Raw genomic sequence first — 19,215 nt, 5'->3', positions numbered from 1 at the left:
CAGCTGCAGTAACTCAGTCTGTCCTGTAGATGGCAGCACTGCTACAGCTGCAGTAACTCAGTCTGTCCTGTAGATGGCAGCACTGCCACAGCTGCAGTAACTCAGTCTGTCCTGTAGATGACAGCACTGCTACAGCTGCAGTAACCCAGTATGTCCTGTAGGTGGCAGCACTGCTACAGCTGCAGTAACTCAGTATGTCCTGTAGATGGCAGCACTGCTACATCTGCAGTAACTCAGTCTGTCCTGTAGGTGGCAGCACTGCTACAGCTGCAGTAACTCAGTCTGTCCTGTAGATGGCAGCACTGCTACAGCTGCAGTAACTCAGTCTGTCCTGTAGATGGCAGCATTGCTACAGCTGCAGTAACTCAGTCTGTCCTGTAGATGGCAGCACTGCTACAGCTGCAGTAACTCAGTCTGTCCTGTAGATGGCAGCACTGATACAGCTGCAGTAACTCAGTCTGTCCTGTAGATGGCAGCACTGCTACAGCTGCAGTAACTCAGTCTGTCCTGTAGATGGCAGCACTGATACAGCTGCAGTAACTCAGTCTGTCCTGTAGATGGCAGCACTGCTACAGCTGCAGTAACTCAGTCTGTCCTGTAGATGGCAGCACTGCTACAGCTGCAGTAACTCAGTCTGTCCTGTAGATGGCAGCACTGATACAGCTGCAGTAACTCAGTCTGTCCTGTAGATGGCAGCACTGCTACAGCTGCAGTAACTCAGTCTGTCCTGTAGATGGCAGCACTGCTAGAGAGATACATAATCTTTTATGGCATCCATCAGCCACAGATCTAGGAGCAGTTTAACCTAGACACATCATAACACGAAGAGGGGAGGAGAAAGAGAGAGGGAAAGAGAGAGGAACGGGAGGAAGAGAGAGGGAGGAAGAGAGGGGGAAGAAGAGAGGGAGGAACAGCAGGAGACAGGGGGAAGAAGAGAGAGAGAGGGAGGATGAGGGGGGAAGAAGAGAGAGAGAGGGAGGAACAGCAGGATACAGGGGGAAGAAGAGAGAGAGGGAGGATGAGATGGGGAAGAAGAGAGAGAGAGGGAGGATGAGGGGGGGAAGAAGAGAGAGAGAGGGAGGATGAGAGGGGGAAGAAGAGAGAGAGAGGGAGAAACAGCAGGAGACAGGGGGAAGAAGAGAGAGAGAGGGAGGAACAACAGGAGACAGGGGGAAGAAGAGAGAGAGGATGAGAGGGGGAAGAAGAGAGAGAGGGAAAAAGATCAGGAGAGAGGGGGAAGAAGAGAGAGAGAGGGAGGAACAGCAGGAGACAGGGGGAAGAAGAGAGAGAGAGGGAGGAACAACAGGAGACAGGGGGAAGAAGAGAGAGAGGATGAGAGGGGGAAGAAGAGAGAGAGGGAGGAAGATCAGGAGAGAGGGGGAAGAAGAGAGAGAGAGGGAGGAACAGCAGGAGACAGGGGGAAGATGAGAGAGAGGGAGGAAGAGCAGGAGACAGGGGGAAGAAGAGAGAGAGAGAGGGAGGAACAACAGGAGACAGGGGGAAGAAGAGAGAGAGAGGGAGGAACAACAGGAGACAGGGGGAAGAAGAGAGAGAGAGGGAGGATGAAAGGGGGATAGATGCACCAGCAGTTTCCCTGACCGCCTTTTTGCATTGGATTTGAGAATGGTACTTAATACTTATGACATCGCCATCTAGCCCAGACCATTTGTGTCTTATTTTCAATTATTATGTGACATTTGTCCATTTTTTGATTTTCTTCTTCTGTCATTCTGTGTGTAATATATACATTAATGACTCACTGTCCACTAGTAACGTATATATGTGTCTCCACTCCCAAGTGGCTCAGCGGTATAAGGCATCTCAGTGCAAGAGGTGTCACTGCAGTACCTGGTTTGAATCCAGGCTGCATCACATCCGGCCGTGATTGGGCGGCGCACAATTGGCCCAGCATTGGCCGGGGTAGGCTGTCATTGTAAATAAGAATTAGTTCTTTACTGTCTTGCCTAGTTAAATATAAACATGTGTACAGGACTGATGAAGGCATAACATTGGTCTGTATGCTCTTTTTTTGGGATTACCACTTTGTAGCTTTTTCTTCTTCTTTCTGAGAATGAAATGAAGTACATTTTAGCATCTGCCTCCGTATTTTGTTCCTTGCTATGGTTTGAGTGAGAGTCATCTCTATACGGTGTCTTCTGAAAGTATTCAGACCCCTTGACCTTTTTCCAGCCTTTGAAACGTTACAGCCTCATTCTAAAATGTATTAAATAGTTTTTTCCTCTAATCAATCTACACACAATACCCCATCATGACATCACAATTCCCCATAATGACATCACAATACCCCATAATGACATCATAATACCCCATAATGACATCACAATACCCCATAATGACAAATCAAAAACAGGTTTTTAGAAATTTTAGCAAATGTATAAAAAAATAAAACTGAAAAATCACATTTATATATATATTCTAAACGTTTACTCAACACTTTGTGGATAAGGCAGTGATTACAGCCTTGAGTCTTCTTCGATATGTTGCTACAAGCTTGGCAAACCTGTATTTGGGGAATTTCTCCCATTCTTCTCTGCAGATCCTCTCAGGCTCTGTCAGGTTGGATGGGGAGGGTCGCTTTACAGCTATTTTCAGGTCTTTCCAGAGATGTTTGATCGGGTTCAAGTCCGGGGTCTGGCTGGGCCACTCAAGGACATTCAGAGACTTGTCCCGAAGCCACTCCTGCATTGTCTTGGCTGTGTGCTTGGGGTCGTTGTCCTGTTGGAAGGTGAACGTTGACCCCAGTTTGAGCTCCTGAACGCTCTGGAGCAGGTTTTCATCAAGGATCTCTCTTTACATTGCTCCGTTCATCTTTCCCTCGATACTGAGTAGTCTGTTCCCGCAGCCCAATGTTCCCCCGGCCCTATGTTCCCTCAGCCTTGTGTTCCACCCAGCCCTATGTTCCCTTTATTCATGTTCCCCCAGACCTATGTTCCCCCAGCTCTATGTACCCCAGCCCTGTGTTCCCTTTATTCATGTTCCCCCAGCCCTGTGTTCCCTTTATTCATGTTCCCCCAGCCCCATGTTCCCCCAACCCTATGTTCCCTTTATTCATGTTCCCCCAGCCCCATGTTCCCCTAGCCCTGTGTTCCCTTTATTCATGTTCCCCCAGCCCTGTGTTCCTTTTATTCATGTTCCCCCAACCCTATGTTCCCTTTATTCATGTTCCCCCAGCCCCATGTTCCCCCAGCCCTGTGTTCCCTTTAATCATGTTCCCCCAGCCCTATGTTCCCCCAGCCCTATGTTCCCCCAGCCCTATGTTCCCTTTATTCATGTTCCCCCAGCCCCATGTTCCCCCAGCCCTATGTTTTACCAGCCCTATGTTCCCCCAGCTCTATGTTCCCCTAGTCCTATGTTCCCCCAGCCCTATGTTCCCCTAGTCCTATGTTCCCTCAGCCCTATGTTCCCCTAGTCCTATGTTCCCTCAGCCCTATGTTCCCCTAGTCCTATTTTCCACCAGCCCTATGTTCTCCTAGTCCTATTTTCCCCCAGCCCTATTTTCCCCCAGCCCTATGTTCCCCTAGTCCTATTTTCCCCCAGCCCTATTTTCCCACAGCCCTATGTTCCCCTAGTCCTATTTTCCCCCAGCCCCATGTTCCCCCAGCCCTATTTTCCCTTTATTCATGTTCCCCCAGCCCTATGTTCCCCTAGTCCTATGTTCCCTCAGCCCTATGTTCCCCTAGTCCTATGTTCCCTCAGCCCTATCGTCCCCCAGCCCTATGTTCCCCTAGTCCTATTTTCCCCCAGCCCTATGTTCCCCTAGTCCTATTTTCCCCCAGCCCTATGTTCCCCTAGTCCTATTTTCCCCCAGCCCTATTTTCCCCCAGGCCTATGTTCCCCTAGTCCTATTTTCCCCCAGCCCCATGTTCCCCCAGCCCTATGTTCCCCTCGCCCCATGTTCCCCCAGCCCTATGTTCCCTTTATTCATGTTCCCCCAGCCCCATGTTCCCCTAGCCCTATGTTCCCTTTATTCATGTTCCCCCAGCCCTATGTTCCCTTTATTCATGTTCCCCTAGCCCTATGTTCCCTTTATTCATGTTCCCCTAGCCCCATGTTCCCCTAGCCCTATGTTCCCTTTATTCATGTTCCCCCAGCCCTATGTTCCCCTAGCCCTATGTTCCCTTTATTCATGTTCCCCCAGCCCCATGTTCCCCTTGCCCTATGTTCCTTTTATTCATGTTCCCCCAGCCCCATGTTCCCCCAGCCCTATGTTCCCTTTATTCATGTTCCCCAAGCCCCATGTTCCCCCAGCCCTATGTTCCCTTTATTCATGTTCCCCCAGCCTCATGTTCCCCCAGCCCTATGTTCCCTTTATCCATGTTCCCCCAGCCCTATGTTCCCCTCGCCCCATGTTCCCCCAGCCCCATGTTCCCTTTATTAATGTTCCCCCAGCCCATGTTCCCCCAGCCCTCTGTTCCCTTTATTCATGCCCCATGTTCCCCCAGCCTTATGTTCCCTTTATTCATGTTCCCCAGCCCCATGTTCCCCCAGCCCTATGTTCCCTTTATTCATGTTCACCCAGCCCCATGTTCCCCCAACCCTATCTTCCCTTTATTCATGTTCATCAGCCCCATGTTCCCCCTGCCCTATGTTCCCTTTATCCATGTTCCCCCAGCCCTATGTTCCCTTTATTCATGTTCCCCCAGCCCCATGTTCCCCCAGCCCTATGTTCCCTTTATTCATGTCCCCGAGCCCTATGTTCCCCCAGCCCTATGTTCCCTTTATTCATGTTCACCCAGCCCCATGTTCCCCCAACCCTATCTTCCCTTTATTCATGTTCCCCAGCCCCATGTTCCCTCAGCCCTATGTTCCCTTTATTCATGTTCACCCAGCCCTATGTTCCCCTCGCCCCATGTTCCCCCAGCCCCATGTTCCCTTTATTCATGTTCCCCCAGCCCCATGTTCCCCCAGCTCTATATTCCCTTTATTCATGTTCCCCAAGCCCCATGTTCCCCCAGCCCTATTTTCCATTTATCCATGTTCCCCCCAGCCCTATGTTCCCCCAGCCCTATTTTCCATTTATCCATGTTCCCCCAGCCCCATGTTCTCCCCAGCCCTATGTTCCCCCAGCCCCATGTTCCCCCAGCCCTATTTTCCCTTTATTCATGTTCCCCCAGCCCCATGTTCCCCAAGCCCCATGTTCCCCAAGCCCTATTTTCCATTTATCCATGTTTCCCCAGCCCTATGTTCCCTTTATTCCTGTTCACCCAGCCCCATGTTCCCCCAGCTCTATGTTCCCTTTATTCATGTTCCCCCAGCTCCATGTTCCTTTTATTCATGTTCCCCCAGCCCCATGTTCCCCCAGCTCTATATTCTCTTTATTCATGTTCCCCCAGCCCTATGTTCCCTTTATTCATGTTCCCCCAGTCCCATGTTCCCCCAGTCCTATGTTCCCTTTATTCATGTCCCCCAGCCCCATGTTCCTCCAGCACCAATGTTCCCTTTATTCATGTTCCCCCAGTCCTATGTTCCCTTTATTAATATTCCCCCAGCCCTATGTTCCCTTTATTCATGTTCCCCCAGCCCTATTTTCCCCCAGCTCTATGTACCCCAGCCCTATGTTCCCCCAGCCCTATGTTCCCTCAGCCCTATGGTCCCCCAGCCCTATGTTCCCTCAGCCCTATGTTCTCTCAGCTCTGTGTTCCCCCAGCCCTGTGTTCCCCCAGCCCTATGTTCCTTCAGCTCTATATTCACCCAGCCCTGTGTTCCCTCAGCAATGTGTTCCCTCAGCCCTATGTTCCTTCAGCCCTATGTTCCCTCAGCTCTGTGTTCCCTCAGCCCTGTGTTCCCTCAGCACTATGTTCCCTCAGCTCTATGTACCCTCAGCCCTATTTTCCTTCAGCCCTATCTTCCCCAAGCGCTATGTTTCCCCAGCGCTATGTTCCCCCAGCGCTTTGTTCCCCCAGCCCTGTGTTCCCTTAGCCCTATGTTCCCCCAGGGCTATATTCCCCCAGCCCTGTGTTCCCCCAGCCCTATGTTCCCCCAGCCCTATGTTCCCCCAGCCCTATGTTCCCCCAGCCCTGTGTTCCCTCAGCCCTATTTTCCTTCAGCCCTATGTTCCCCCAGCGCTATGTTCCCCGAGTGCTATGTTCCCCCAGCGCTTTGTTCCCCCAGCGCTTTGTTCCCTCAGCCCTATGTTCCCCCAGCCCTGTGTTCCCCCAGCCCTATGTTCCCCCAGCCCTATGTTCCCCCAGCCCTATGTTCCCCCAGCCCTATGTTCCCCCAGCCCTGTGTTCCCCCAGCCCTATGTTCCCCCTGCCCTATGTTCCCCCAGCTCTTTGTTCCCCCAGCCCTATTTAAAAAAGATATATTGTACCTTTATTTGACCAGGTTAGTCTCATTGAGATACAACATATATTGTACAACAGAGACCACATATTGGACAAACTAGAAGCACACAAAGTTTCAAACATTACCAACACATGATACATAAAGCGTTACAGTTTAAATCAGACATTAACACATTATACATAAAGCGCTACAGTTTAAAACAGACATTAACACATTATACATAAAGCGCTACAGTTTAAAACAGACATTAACACATTATGCATAAAGCGGCGACAGTTTAAAACAGACATTAACACATTATACATGAAGTGCTACAGTTTAAAACAGACATTAACACATTATACATAAAGCGCTACAGTTTAAAACAGACATTAACACATTATCCATAAAGCGCTACAGTTTAAAACAGACATTAATATGGCTGCAGGGGCAGTATTGAGTAGTTTGGATGAAAGGTGCACAGAGGTGCCCATATTAAACGGCCTGCTCCTCATTCCCAGTTGCTAATATATGCATATTATTATTCATATTGGATAGAAAACACTCTGAAGTTTCTAAAACTGTTTGAATTATATCTGTGAGTATAACAGAACTCACATGGCAGGCAAAAACCTGAGAAGTTCCACTTCCTGTTTTGTATTTTTTCTGGGGGTGCCAATTTTCAACCAAGCTCTCAAAAAATCACAGCGAGCCATTGATGAGTTTTCACTTCCTACGGCTTCCACTAGATGTCAACAGTCAATAAAACTTTGTCTGATGAGTCTAATGTGAAGGGGGGCCGAAGGAGACCGAAATGATTCACCACTGCCACTAGCCGACCATGCTTTCACCTTGCGCGTTCATGTGAGAGGCATCTCCGTTCCATCTCTCAATTGAAGTCGATGTAATTCTCTGGTTGGAACTTTATTCAAGATGTATGTTCACAACATTCTAAAGATTGATTCAGTAGATCGTTTGACATGTTTCCACTGACTGTAACGGAACGTTTGGACATTTCGTCACGTTATAGTGGTCGCGCTTTGAGACTTTGGTTAGGGCGTTTTGTAAACAATTCGAAAGTAGCTAATTTGACATAAATAACGGAAATTAACCTTTTGTCAATATGGGGGCGCTGTTTTCACTTTGTAAAAAATCGTTCCCAAATTAAACTGCCTCGTACTCAATTCTTGCTCGTACAATATGCATATTATTATTACTATTGGATAGAAAACACTCTAGTTTCTAAAACCGTTTGAATTATATCTGTGAGTAAAACAGAACTCATTTTGCAGCAAACTTCCTGTCAGGAAGTGAGAAATCTGAAATCGAGGGCTCTGTTCCAGGGTCAGTTTATTAATTTCCATGGAATCTATGGGTCTACATGCACTGCATACGCCTTCCACTAGATGTCAGTAGGCAGTGAGAGTTGGAATGGGGTGTCTAGCTAGATCTGAGGCCGAACAAGACGTCTTGGAACGGAAGGTCTGGTCTTTTCACCGTTCGTCTTGGCGCGAGACAGACCTCAGGATTGCGTTCTGAAAAGCTGTCGTTATAGGCGTTAGATATATCCGGCTCTGATTTTATTCGATATATGTTTTAAAAACATCATAAACTAGTTATATTAAACCGACTTATAGCAGTTTAAATCAGTTGATTGCGATTTTCTGGAATTTCTTTGTTTTGCGTTATGGTGCGTTGGACACTGCTGCGCCACATGGCTAGCGTTGGCTGCTAATTCTACAGATGAAGAGGGCATTCTACAACCAAACAACGATTATTCTGGACAAAGGACAACGTGTACAAGATTCTGATGGAAGCTCATCAAATAGTAGGAACCATTTATGATATTATTTCGTATTTCTATCGAAAAATGTTTAGACTATATTCCGCCCAGATTTCGGGCGCTGTTTCGCTATAACGTAAGCTGTATGTCGTAATAAGGTTATTTTAAAAAATCTAACACAGCGGTTGCATTAAAACCTCTTGACACTACAGGGGGTGCTGTTTCAACTTGGACATTTATCGTTCCCAAATTAAACTGCCTCGTACTCAATTCTTGCTCGTACAATATGCATATTATTATTACTATTGGATAGAAAACAATCTCTAGTTTCTAAAACCGTTTTGAATTATGTCTGTGGGTGAACCAGAACTCTTTCTGCAGCAATATCCATGACAGGAACTGCGAAGGTCTGAAAACGAGGCTCTGTTCTCAGATCAGTTTAAAACTCTGTATGTGTCCTATGGGTCGACATGAACTGCACCCGCCTTCCCCTGGATGTCAGTAACCAATGAGAAGTGGAATGGAGTGTCTACGTAGTTCTCAGAGCTTATAAAAGGCCAAGGAACGAAGTGCGCTCTCTTTTCGACGCTCGTCATTGCGCAAAGCAAGACCTCAAGATGGCATTTAGAAACGCTCAGTTATCGGCCTTAGCTATATCCGTCTGTAATTTAATTCGATATAGGTGTTAGAAACATCATAACAAAGTTATTTTAAACCGAGTTATATCAGTTTATGCGAGTATATTGCTATTTTCGGAATTTCCTTAGTACAGTAATCCCTCGTTTATCGCGGGGGTTACGTTCCGAAAATGACCCGCGATAAGTGAAATCCGCGAAATAGAAAACTTTTTTTTTTTTTACAATTAGCAACTATTACATGTATACAAATACAGTGACTCACGTGTAGGCCGTTTCGTCGACATTATGGGTTTAGGAGATGTTCGAAATTACAAGATAATTTGGCCAACTTAATGTAAATTTGCCAAGCTGTTTTATGTACGTACACATAACTGCACGAGACGACAAAATGATAGCACAATTCGTAGCATGTTTTGATACAAGAAGCGGGAGTGAGTTTTTAGCGAATCAGAATGCAGAGCACAATGCACCAAAAAAAAAAAAAAAATGCATTATGAAAATCCGCGAAATAGCGAATCCGCGATAAGTGAACCGCGAAGTGGCGAGGGATCACTGTATTGCGTTTTGGGGATTTGGGAATGTTGTGGCCACATAGCTATTGTTAGCTTCTATTTCCGAAGTTGAAGACGACGTTTTACAACCAAGCAACGATTCTTTTGGACAAAGGACACCTTGCCCAAGATTCTGATGGAAGCTCGTCCAAAAGTAAGAACTATTTATGATGTTATTCCGTATTTATGTGGAAAAACGCATTTGTCCGCCGTTATTGCGGCACTAGTCTGGCTGTAACGCACACTGTATGTCTAGTAACGTTAATTTTACAAATCTAACTCAGCGGTTGCATTAATAACTAATGCATCTTTCATTTGCTGTCCAACCTGTATTTTTTAGTCAATCTAATCGATAAATAATCGTAAACTTATGTGCCTTTCCAAGATGGCGCCGGCCAGAATGCATGACCTGTTGCCACTCATCACATTGTATAACCACGATTTGTGCTGCTAAATATGCACATTTTCGAACAAAACCTATATGCATTGTGTAATATGATGTTACAGGACTGTCATCTGATGAAGTATATCAAGGTTAGTCAAAAATTATATATCTTTTGCTGTATTGTTACGATCGCTAACCTGTGCTGCTGGTAAATTGCTTGTGTTTCTGGCTATTGTGCTAAGCTAATATAATGCTATATTGTGTTTTCGCTGTAAAAAATCTGACATATTGGCTGGATTCACAAGATGTTGGGCTTTCATTTGCTGTACGCTGTGTATTTTTCATAAATGTTTTATGATGAGTATTTAGGTAATTCACGTTGGTCTCTGTAGTTATTCTAGCTGCTTTGGTGAGATTTTGTGATGGTGGCTGCAATGTAAAACTATGATTTATACCTGAAATATGCACATTTTCAGAACAAAACATATGCTATACAATAAATATGTTATCAGACTGCCATCTGATGAAGTTGTTTCTTGGTTAGTGACTATTTATATCTTTATTTGGTCGAATTTGTGATAGCTACCTATGCAGTAAAAAAATTGTGAAAATATGCGGTTGGGTCTTTTGCTATCGTGGTTAGCTAATAGAAATACATATTGTGTTTTTTTCCCTGTAAAACATTTTAAAAATCGGAAATGATGGCTGGATTCACAAGATGTGTATTTTTCATCTGGTGTCTTGGACTTGTGATTTCATGATATTTAGTTGCTAGTATTTACTTGTGGCGCTATGCTAGGCTATGCTAGTCAGCTTTTTTACTGATGAGGGTGCTCCCGGATCCGGGATGGTGACTCGTGAGAAGTTAACGAACAAATCAAGCGTTTATTGTGGACCTGGGATTCCTAGGACTGCATTCTGATGAATTCATCAAAGGTAAGGAAACATTTATCATGTATTTTCTGGTTTCTGTTGAGTCCAACATGGCGGCTAATTTGGCTATTCATCTAAGCTCCGTTTCAGAATATTGCATGGTTTATTTTTCCGTAAAGTTTTTTTGAAATCTGACACAGCGGTTGCATTAAGGAGAGGTGTATCTATAATTCCATGTGTATAACTTGTATTATCATCTATATTTATGATGAGTATTTCTGTTGAAACGATGTGGCTATGCAAAGTCACTTGATGTTTTTGCAACTACTAACTAATCTAACGCGTCAATGTAAACTCAGATTTTTTTATATAAATATGAACTTAATCAAACAAAACGTGAATATATTGTGTAACATGAAGTCCTATGAGTGTCATCTGATGAAAATAATCAAAGTTTAGTGATTCATTTTATCTCTATTTCTGTTTTTTGTGAAAGCTATCTTTCGCTGGAAAAAATGGCTGTGGTTATTGTGGTTTTGTGGTGACCTAACATAATCGTTTGTAGTGATTTCGCTGAAAAGCCTATTTGAAATCGGACACTTTGGTGGGATTAACAACAAGATTACCTTTAAAATGATATAAGACACATGAATGTCTGAGGAATTTTAATTATGAGATTTCTGTTTTTTGAATTTGGCGCCCTGCACTTCGACTGGCTGTTGGCATATCGATCCCGGTAGCGGGATGCAGCCATAAAAAGTTAATATTTGATCGTCTCTAAGCTTTACAGGAATGTGGTTCTGAATATAGACCGCAACACCGCCTCCGTTGGTATTTCTGTCTTTTCTGTAGATGTTATAACCATGTATTGCTACCCACTGTATCATCAAAGGTATTGTCTAAGAGAGTTTCAGAAATAGTCAGAATATCAATGTCTTCTGTTACAAGCAAGTTATTGGCTTCATGGATCTTGTTTCTCAGGCTACATATGTTAATATGGGCTATTTTTAGCACTTTTCTGGGTTGCTTGATTGTTTTTAATGCTCTACTGGGAAGCTTATCAGAGGTAGACTTACTCATGTTATTTACATTGGAGCTGATAGTACAGGGTGAGCTGCATAAAGTGGTCTTCCTACTATTGCACACCACCTTAGTGCTAACAGTGTAACTCTGGTCTATAGGCTCATGATTACTGCTTACAATAGTAACTCCAGCAGAGCTACAGTGGACCTGAAATTATTGACAATTTTTTGGAGTCTTTTCACGCTAAAATCAGTTCTTTAAAATCAATTTTCAAATGTTCCGAGCTAACCCTCCTGATGAGATGAAGGGGAGAGAGAGAAGAGAGGGGAGAGAGAGAAGAGAGGGGAGAGAGAGAAGAGAGGGGAGAGAGAGAAGAGAGGGGAGAGAGAGAAGAGAGGGGAGAGAGAGAAGAGAGAGTTTGAAGGACCAAAGCAGCTTTTTTTCATCAATGGCAAAATCATTACTGTGTAGCAATGAAGTACCTTACTGTAATAGAGTTCTATTAAATAGGGCAAAAATTGCTTTTTGGCAAAAAACTTTCTCAAGCAAGAATTTAGCTATGACTGTCTGGGAGTTGTCTGAGTGGAGATGGGAAACCTGTTATTGGCAGAGAAGTTTGGAAATCTCTTTGATATTGTTTTTTTAACCAATTTACCGCAGGGTGATGTCATCATGGAACGCGAATCTCCCGCCCATGCAAACCTGTTGATTAGAAGCTCTTGTGTACATCGTATTTTCAACTAGAAACTATCAGGAAATAACTAATTTTTTCACACTTTACAGTGTTAGTTTCATCAGCTGTTGTACAATATGATACAAAACACAGGAAATTACATTTTGACTGCACCGGGCCTTTACACTAACCAAAGATAGAAATACATCTCACACCCATTGCAAAACAAAAATAAAGGACATATCAACTGATATTGTCATGGCCCAGCAACTTTACAACAAGCGCTCACAGACACACTGCAGAATCCGACGTTTGAAACTTCTTAAGGATCGGCGTTCCGTCAACGGGACAGTTGTGAATCATTCAGCGCATTGTCAGATCACAGATTTTAAAGAAACAACAAATGTCGGTACATAGAAGTGTCTTATATTGGCTGAAAGCTTAAACTCGTATTAATTTAACTGCACTGTCCAATTTACAGTAGCTATTACTGCAAAAAAATGCCATGCTCTTGTTTGAGGAGAGCTCCTAACAAACAAAACCGTTTTTTCACCGCGATAGGGTTGATAAATTCACCTGTGAAGGTGAAATGTGTACTTACATTCTGAAATCTTGCTCTGATTTATCATCCAAAGGGTCCCAGAGATAACATGAAGTGTCGTCTTGTTAGATCAAATCATTTTTCGTATCCTAAAAAAGTCCATATAGCATGCACGATAGAGTTTGTATCTCCACTCGTTCAATTTGCAAAGAAAGGAATCTGTGAAAAATCTGCGAAATTTCTCAACGAGTTAAATCACGTTTGTATCTATTCCTCAGAGATCCTAGAAGGTAACAAGACTTCACTATTTCATTAGGGGTGTAGTATATCCTATAGGACTCCATATTTGGTCAGAGAGCGAGGACTTCATGGCATACAGATGACGAGGGCGTCCATCTCTTGAATGACTGTATCTTTGTCAAATAATCACCAATCGGGGTCAAACAAAGCTAGCTAGATAGCCAATAGGCTGGGCTTTACGGGAGTAAAATGTAGATTCTTATCTTTTACAACAGCATGCCTTTGGACAAATATTACAAGAATATTCAAGGATATACAAGGAGTTATGAAGTTATGAAGTAACTTATGAAGTTATGAAAACTGGTTGTTTTGCAAATGTTGAACTTATAATATGGCTACAAAAAGTATTGAGGATCAGTCATACTCCAAGTTATCCATCTGAAACTTTGCACATACACTGCTGCCATCTTGTGGACACTATAGAAGTTACAACCAGAGTGATGGCTATAACAGAGACATTTCTCTTGCATTTCAAAGATGGCGGTAAAAAAACACAGGTTGTTTTTTCTTTGTATTTTCTTGTACTTCTTCTACTTCTTCTATTTCTTCTATTTCTTCTATTTCTTCTACCAGATCTATTGTGTTATATTCTCCTAAATTCAATTTCCACAAACTTCAAAGTGTTTCCTTTCAAATGGTACCAAAAATATTTATATCCTTGCTTCAGGTCCTGAGCTACAGGCAGTTAGATTTGGGTATGTCATTTAGGCAAAAATTGAAAAAAACAGGGCTATCCCGAAGAATATTTATTAATTTTAAACGTTACATTTTTGAAGGTTAAGTTTAGGGTGAAAGGAGTAGTTCACTATTTTACAACTTGATGTTATCAACTTGATGTTTCATCCTGAAAATCGTCTATGGGCCAGGAGAAACTGAAATCCGCGACTACATTTTATTTTGACTACCTTTAGAATCTTCAGCTAACTTTAGCCATCACTAGCTAAAAATCAATGGAAGTGATCGGGACATGTGAGCATGTTTTAAAAAATAATGTCCAAATGCCCTGAAATCAACTCCTTATTTGGGTTGATGCTACTTAAAGGTGATTTGGCCATTTAAAAAAAAAAACATGCTCACATGCCCCCATCACTTCCAGTGATTTTTAGCTAGCATTGGTTAAAGTTTGTAATGGACAGATTTTCCTGGTCCTTAGACTTTCAGGGTGAGGAACCACATAACATGAAGTTGTAAAATAGTGAACGACTCCTTTAAGGTTTGGTATAAAACCAAAAAAAAGGGTGCATAGCACATGGATTGAACACGCCCTTAGAGCCGGATCTCAGTCTTACTCACATCCACCATTCCCGTCGACAACCCCCTAGGAAAACCCAAGCCTACTTGATGGTAATAGCGCTCATGGTTGCTCCTAGTGGCAGATTTTGAAGAAGGCATCTCCCGACATTCTGGGACCTGGATGGACTTAATTAAAACATTTATTTTGACATGTTTAATGGAAAATGCTTACTTGAATGTTAGCTGAATATTACTTGAATTGAAGCTTTGTTTGATTTGTCTTAATCTCATAGCAATATGTCTTAATTGAACACACAGTAAGACGTGTTTTGGCTTGCACCTTAATCTTGAGGGCAGGGGGCAGCTTTTTCACTTTCGGGAAAAATAGCATGCCAAAATTCAACTGCTTGCTACTCATCCCCAGAATATAAGATATGCATATTATTAGTAGATTTGGATAGAAAACACTCTGAAGTTTCTAAAACTGTTTGAATCATGTCTGTGAGAATAACAGAATTAGGATTTTTAGAGACACCAGATTTCTAATGGACTTGCTTGCAGTTTCTACCGCTTCCACTGGATGTCTCCAGTCATTGGAAATGGGTTGAGGTTATTCCTTTGTGTACTGAAGAAGTAGGGCTATCGTAAATGAGGGTCACATGAAGTACATTTTTGGAGAGAATCACGTTATGTAAAAAGTTGCGTCAGTTTGGTTTCGTTTTGTATTGAACACAGATCATCCCGTCTTCAAATTGATCGATTATTAACGTTGAAAAAAACGTTGTATGACAAAAGTAGTTTGAAATGTTTTGGTAAATTTACATGTAACTTTTGATATATTTTGTAGTGACTTGGCGAAAGTTGGAAGCAGTGTTTTTCTGGATGAAACGGTCCAAATAAATTGACATTTTGGATATATATCGACAGAATTAATCGAACAAAAGGACCATTTGTGATGTTTATGGGACATATTGGAGTGCCAACAAAAGAATTTCGTCAAAGGTAAGGCATGATTTATATTTTATTTCTGCGTTTTGTGTCGTGCTTGCAGTGTTGAAATATGCTACTCTGTTGTTTACTGATGTGCTATCATCAGATAATAGCATCTTATGCTTTCGCCGAAAAGCTTTTTTGATATCTGACATGTTGGCTGGATACACAACGAGTGTAGCTTTAATTTGGTATCTTACATGTGTGATTTAATGAAAGTAAAATTTTTATATCATGTTATTTGAATATGGCTCGCTGTATTTTCCCTGGCTATTGGCCCGTGGGACGTTTGCGTCCCACCTGCCCCAGAGAAGTTAACAGTAGCAGGTTGTTAGAGCGTTTGAGTTGTAACTGAAAGGTTGCAAGATCAAATCCCTGAGCTGACAAGGTAAAATTCTGTCATTCTGCCCCTGAACAAGGCAGTTAACCCAGTGTTCCTAGGCAGTTAATGAAAATAAGAATTTGTTCTTTACTGACTTGCCTAGTAAAATAAAATAAATAAAAAATAATGCCCTGCCAAACAGTGTTCATTTTGTCAACAATAACTATGACATAAAAAAATCGTTGTCAACGACCTATTTTTTTCTGACAAAATCTATTAATGAGACAATTATAACAAATTAACCAAATGTCTCCTATCTTAACTTCCAGAAAATATTCTGGGCTGTTCTACCGATTGGTCTGAGGAGGTCACAGTCACCTGCATGAACCGCAATATAGTGAGAGAGAACAAGCACAAGATGTACAATGCAATATCTCTTCAGACAACAACATTTCCCACCACACCTTCTCTTATCACTCTGTGATAAGTTACTCTGTGATAGTTATTACTATTGTAAAATGTTAAGGTGAGCGTTAGATTATGGCTTTAAACTATCAAAGGAGGTTCTATCAAAACACTGAAGTCAACTCGTAAAATGCCACTTTATCCTTTCAAACCCTTCATTCTGGGTTGTAAAATCTAAATGATAACTTATCCTTATTCCATAAGTCTAACACTTGTAACACCATGGCAGTAGAATGGTTTAAATTAAGACCTTCCTTTCATACAGGTACACGCATGCTTCATTACATAAGTTCATTTATGGAAATAATATCATAAAATTTAAGCTAAAATCTACAGTCAAGGTTATACTTCTGTCAACGGGAGTGAATCTATCAAAAAATACACCCACATACACAAGGTATTTATAGCTCAATGTTTAACCATTGTTTCCATAGCCCTTACCACAATGGTGTTAATATAGATGATTAACTCAACTTTAAACCTTCTAAACTTGTCAAACAAAAACAACCCTCAGTTATTACTCATCGTCTATATCTACAGGGGGGAAAGGGAAGCTCCTCCAGCTTCAGTTATTACTCATCGTCTATATCTACAGGGGGAAAAGGGAAGCTCCTCCAGCTTCAGTTATTACTCATCGTCTATATCTACAGGGGGAAAAGGGAAGCTCCTCCAGCTTCAGTTATTACTCATCGTCTATATCTACAGGGGGAAAAGGGAAGCTCCTCCAGCTTCAGTTATTACTCATCGTCTATATCTACAGGGGGGAAAGGGAAGCTCCTCCAGCTTCAGTTATTACTCATCGTCTATATCTACAGGGGGAAAAGGGAAGCTCCTCCAGCTTCAGTTATTACTCATCGTCTATATCTACAGGGGGAAAAGGGAAGCTCCTCCAGCTTCAGTTATTACTCATCGTCTATATCTACAGGGGGAAAAGGGAAGCTCCTCCAGCTTCAGTTATTACTCATCGTCTATATCTACAGGGGGAAAGGGAAGCTCCTCCAGCTTCAGTTATTACTCATCGTCTATATCTACAGGGGGGAAAGGGAAGCTCCTCCAGCTTCAGTTATTACTCATCGTCTATATCTACAGGGGGAAAAGGGAAGCTCATCCAGCGTCACCATCCTCTTGAAGAGCATTAACTTGTTATGGCTGCAGGGGGCGTATTGAAAAACTGGAAAATATGTGCCAATTTTCAAACGGCCTCTTAATCAATTTTTGCTCTTACAATATGCATATTATTATTACTATTGGATAGAAAACAGTCTCTAGTTTCTAAAACCGTTTTAATTATTTCTCTAAGTTGAACAGAACTATTTTTACAGCCCATTTCCTTTCCGGAAGTGAGATTTCTAAAATCGATGTCGCTCTTCAAGAGCTTGTCTATAAAAGGGCATGTCACTTAGGACTGTAGAAACACGTCATACACCTTCCTCTGGGTGTCATGCGGAAGTGAGAGCAGAAATGACTTGATTATCTCGTCCTGGGATTGAACACAACCTCTTGGAGTGACAGGAGCGCCATTTATTTTTTTTCCTGGGCGCGAAGTTGGACCTGGGCTCGGCTCCTGGAAAGCCCTCGTTAAAGGTGAATATGTTCTCTGGCTTCGATTTTACTTGATACATGTCACAATATCATCCTAAAGTATGTTTTTTCAATATAGTTTAATTATATTATTGAAATTTATTCTGGACTTTAGAGGTGATGCGTCGCAAGAATTGGTTCAAGAACGAGAGGTTAGCAACGCACGGCCAGTGTGCTTGCTAATTCTGAGGGAAATCGTTCGTTATGGATCCAAATAAAGTCGGTTCTGAACAAAGGACCCCTTGGAGAACATTCTGATGGAAGATCAACAAAGATAAGGACCCAATTTGGGATGCTATTTCATATATATCTGTCGAACTGTGCTATGCTACCGTTTGCCTTGAGCCAATGCTGTTGTGATGTTAGCTATTGTAGTAAGCTAATATGACGATATATTGTGTTTTCGCTGTAAAACACTTCAAAAATCGGAAATATTGGCTCTATTCACAAGATCTTTCTCTTTCATTAGCTATCCACCATATATTGTTCTGAAATGTTTTATGATGTGTAATTAGTAGTTGACGTTGGTGTCTGTATTTTCTCTGGCTACTCCCGTGCGATTTCTGACTGTAGCTGTGATGGTGGCTATGATGGTAGCAGTAATGTAAAACTGATTTATAGCTAAAATATGCACATTTTTCGAACAAAACATAGATTTATTGTGTAACATGTTATAGGACTGTCATCTGAGGGAGTTTTTTCTAGGTTATTTAGGTTGGTTCTAGGTTGGTTCTAGGTTAGTTGGGTTAGCTTTGTGCATGCTACTTGCATGCTACCGTTGCTGTGAAAAATGTCTGTGTCTTTTGTATTTGGTGGTGAACTAACATAAATATATGTGGTGTTTTCGCTGTAAAACACTTCAAAAATCGGAAATATTGGCTCTATTCACAAGATCTTTCTCTTTCATTAGCTATCCACCATATATTGTTCTGAAATGTTTTATGATGTGTAATTAGTAGTTGACGTTGGTGTCAGTATTTTCTCTGGCTACTCCCGTGCGATTTCTGACTGTAGCTATGATGGTAGCAGTAATGTAAAACTGATTTATAGCTAAAATATGCACATTTTTTTATAGGACTGTCATCTGAGGTAGTTTTTTCTAGGTTATTTAGGTTGGTTCTAGGTTAGTTAGGTTGGCTTGTGCATGCTACCTGCAGCCTACTTGTGCTGTGAAAAATGTCTGTCCTCTTTTTTATTTGGTGGTGAGCTAACATAAATATATGTGGTGTTTTCTCTGTAAAACATTTAAAAAATCGGACATGTTGGCTGGATTGACAAGATGTTTATCTTTCAAATGCTGTATTGGACTTGTTAATGTGTGAAAGTTAAATATTAAAAAAAAATAGATTTTGAATTTCTGCCCTGCACTTGAGCTGGATGTTGTCATAGGTGTACCGGTGTCGGGCTGCAGCCATAACAGGTTTAACCTGTTTGGGGTGCAGCCCGACACCGGTACACTTATGACAACATCCAGCTCAAATGCAGGGCGCGAAATTCAAAAGCTATTTTTTAAAAATATTTAACTTTCACACATTAACAAGTCCAAGACACCAGATGAAAGATAAACTT

At 42.2% G+C, this 19,215-nt stretch overlaps 1 protein-coding gene across 1 annotated transcript; it reads left to right on the top strand.

Moving 5' to 3' along the window:
• Nucleotides 1-4,257: 4,257 nt before the first annotated feature.
• LOC139541902 (uncharacterized) lies at nt 4,258-6,344 on the top strand. The gene is made up of 2 exons (XM_071346787.1): nt 4,258-4,732; nt 5,542-6,344. Exons 1-2 carry the CDS (start codon nt 4,258-4,260, stop codon nt 6,342-6,344), a joined length of 1,278 nt encoding a protein of 425 aa, XP_071202888.1.
• The last annotated feature ends 12,871 nt before the right edge of the window (nt 6,345-19,215 follow it).

The sequence above is a fragment of the Salvelinus alpinus genome, chromosome 2, assembly GCF_045679555.1.
Source record: "Salvelinus alpinus chromosome 2, SLU_Salpinus.1, whole genome shotgun sequence".
In the NCBI taxonomy this organism is placed as follows: Eukaryota; Metazoa; Chordata; class Actinopteri; order Salmoniformes; family Salmonidae; genus Salvelinus; species Salvelinus alpinus.
Note: the sequence above shows the minus strand (reverse complement) of the source record. Positions and strands in the feature narration are given on the sequence as shown.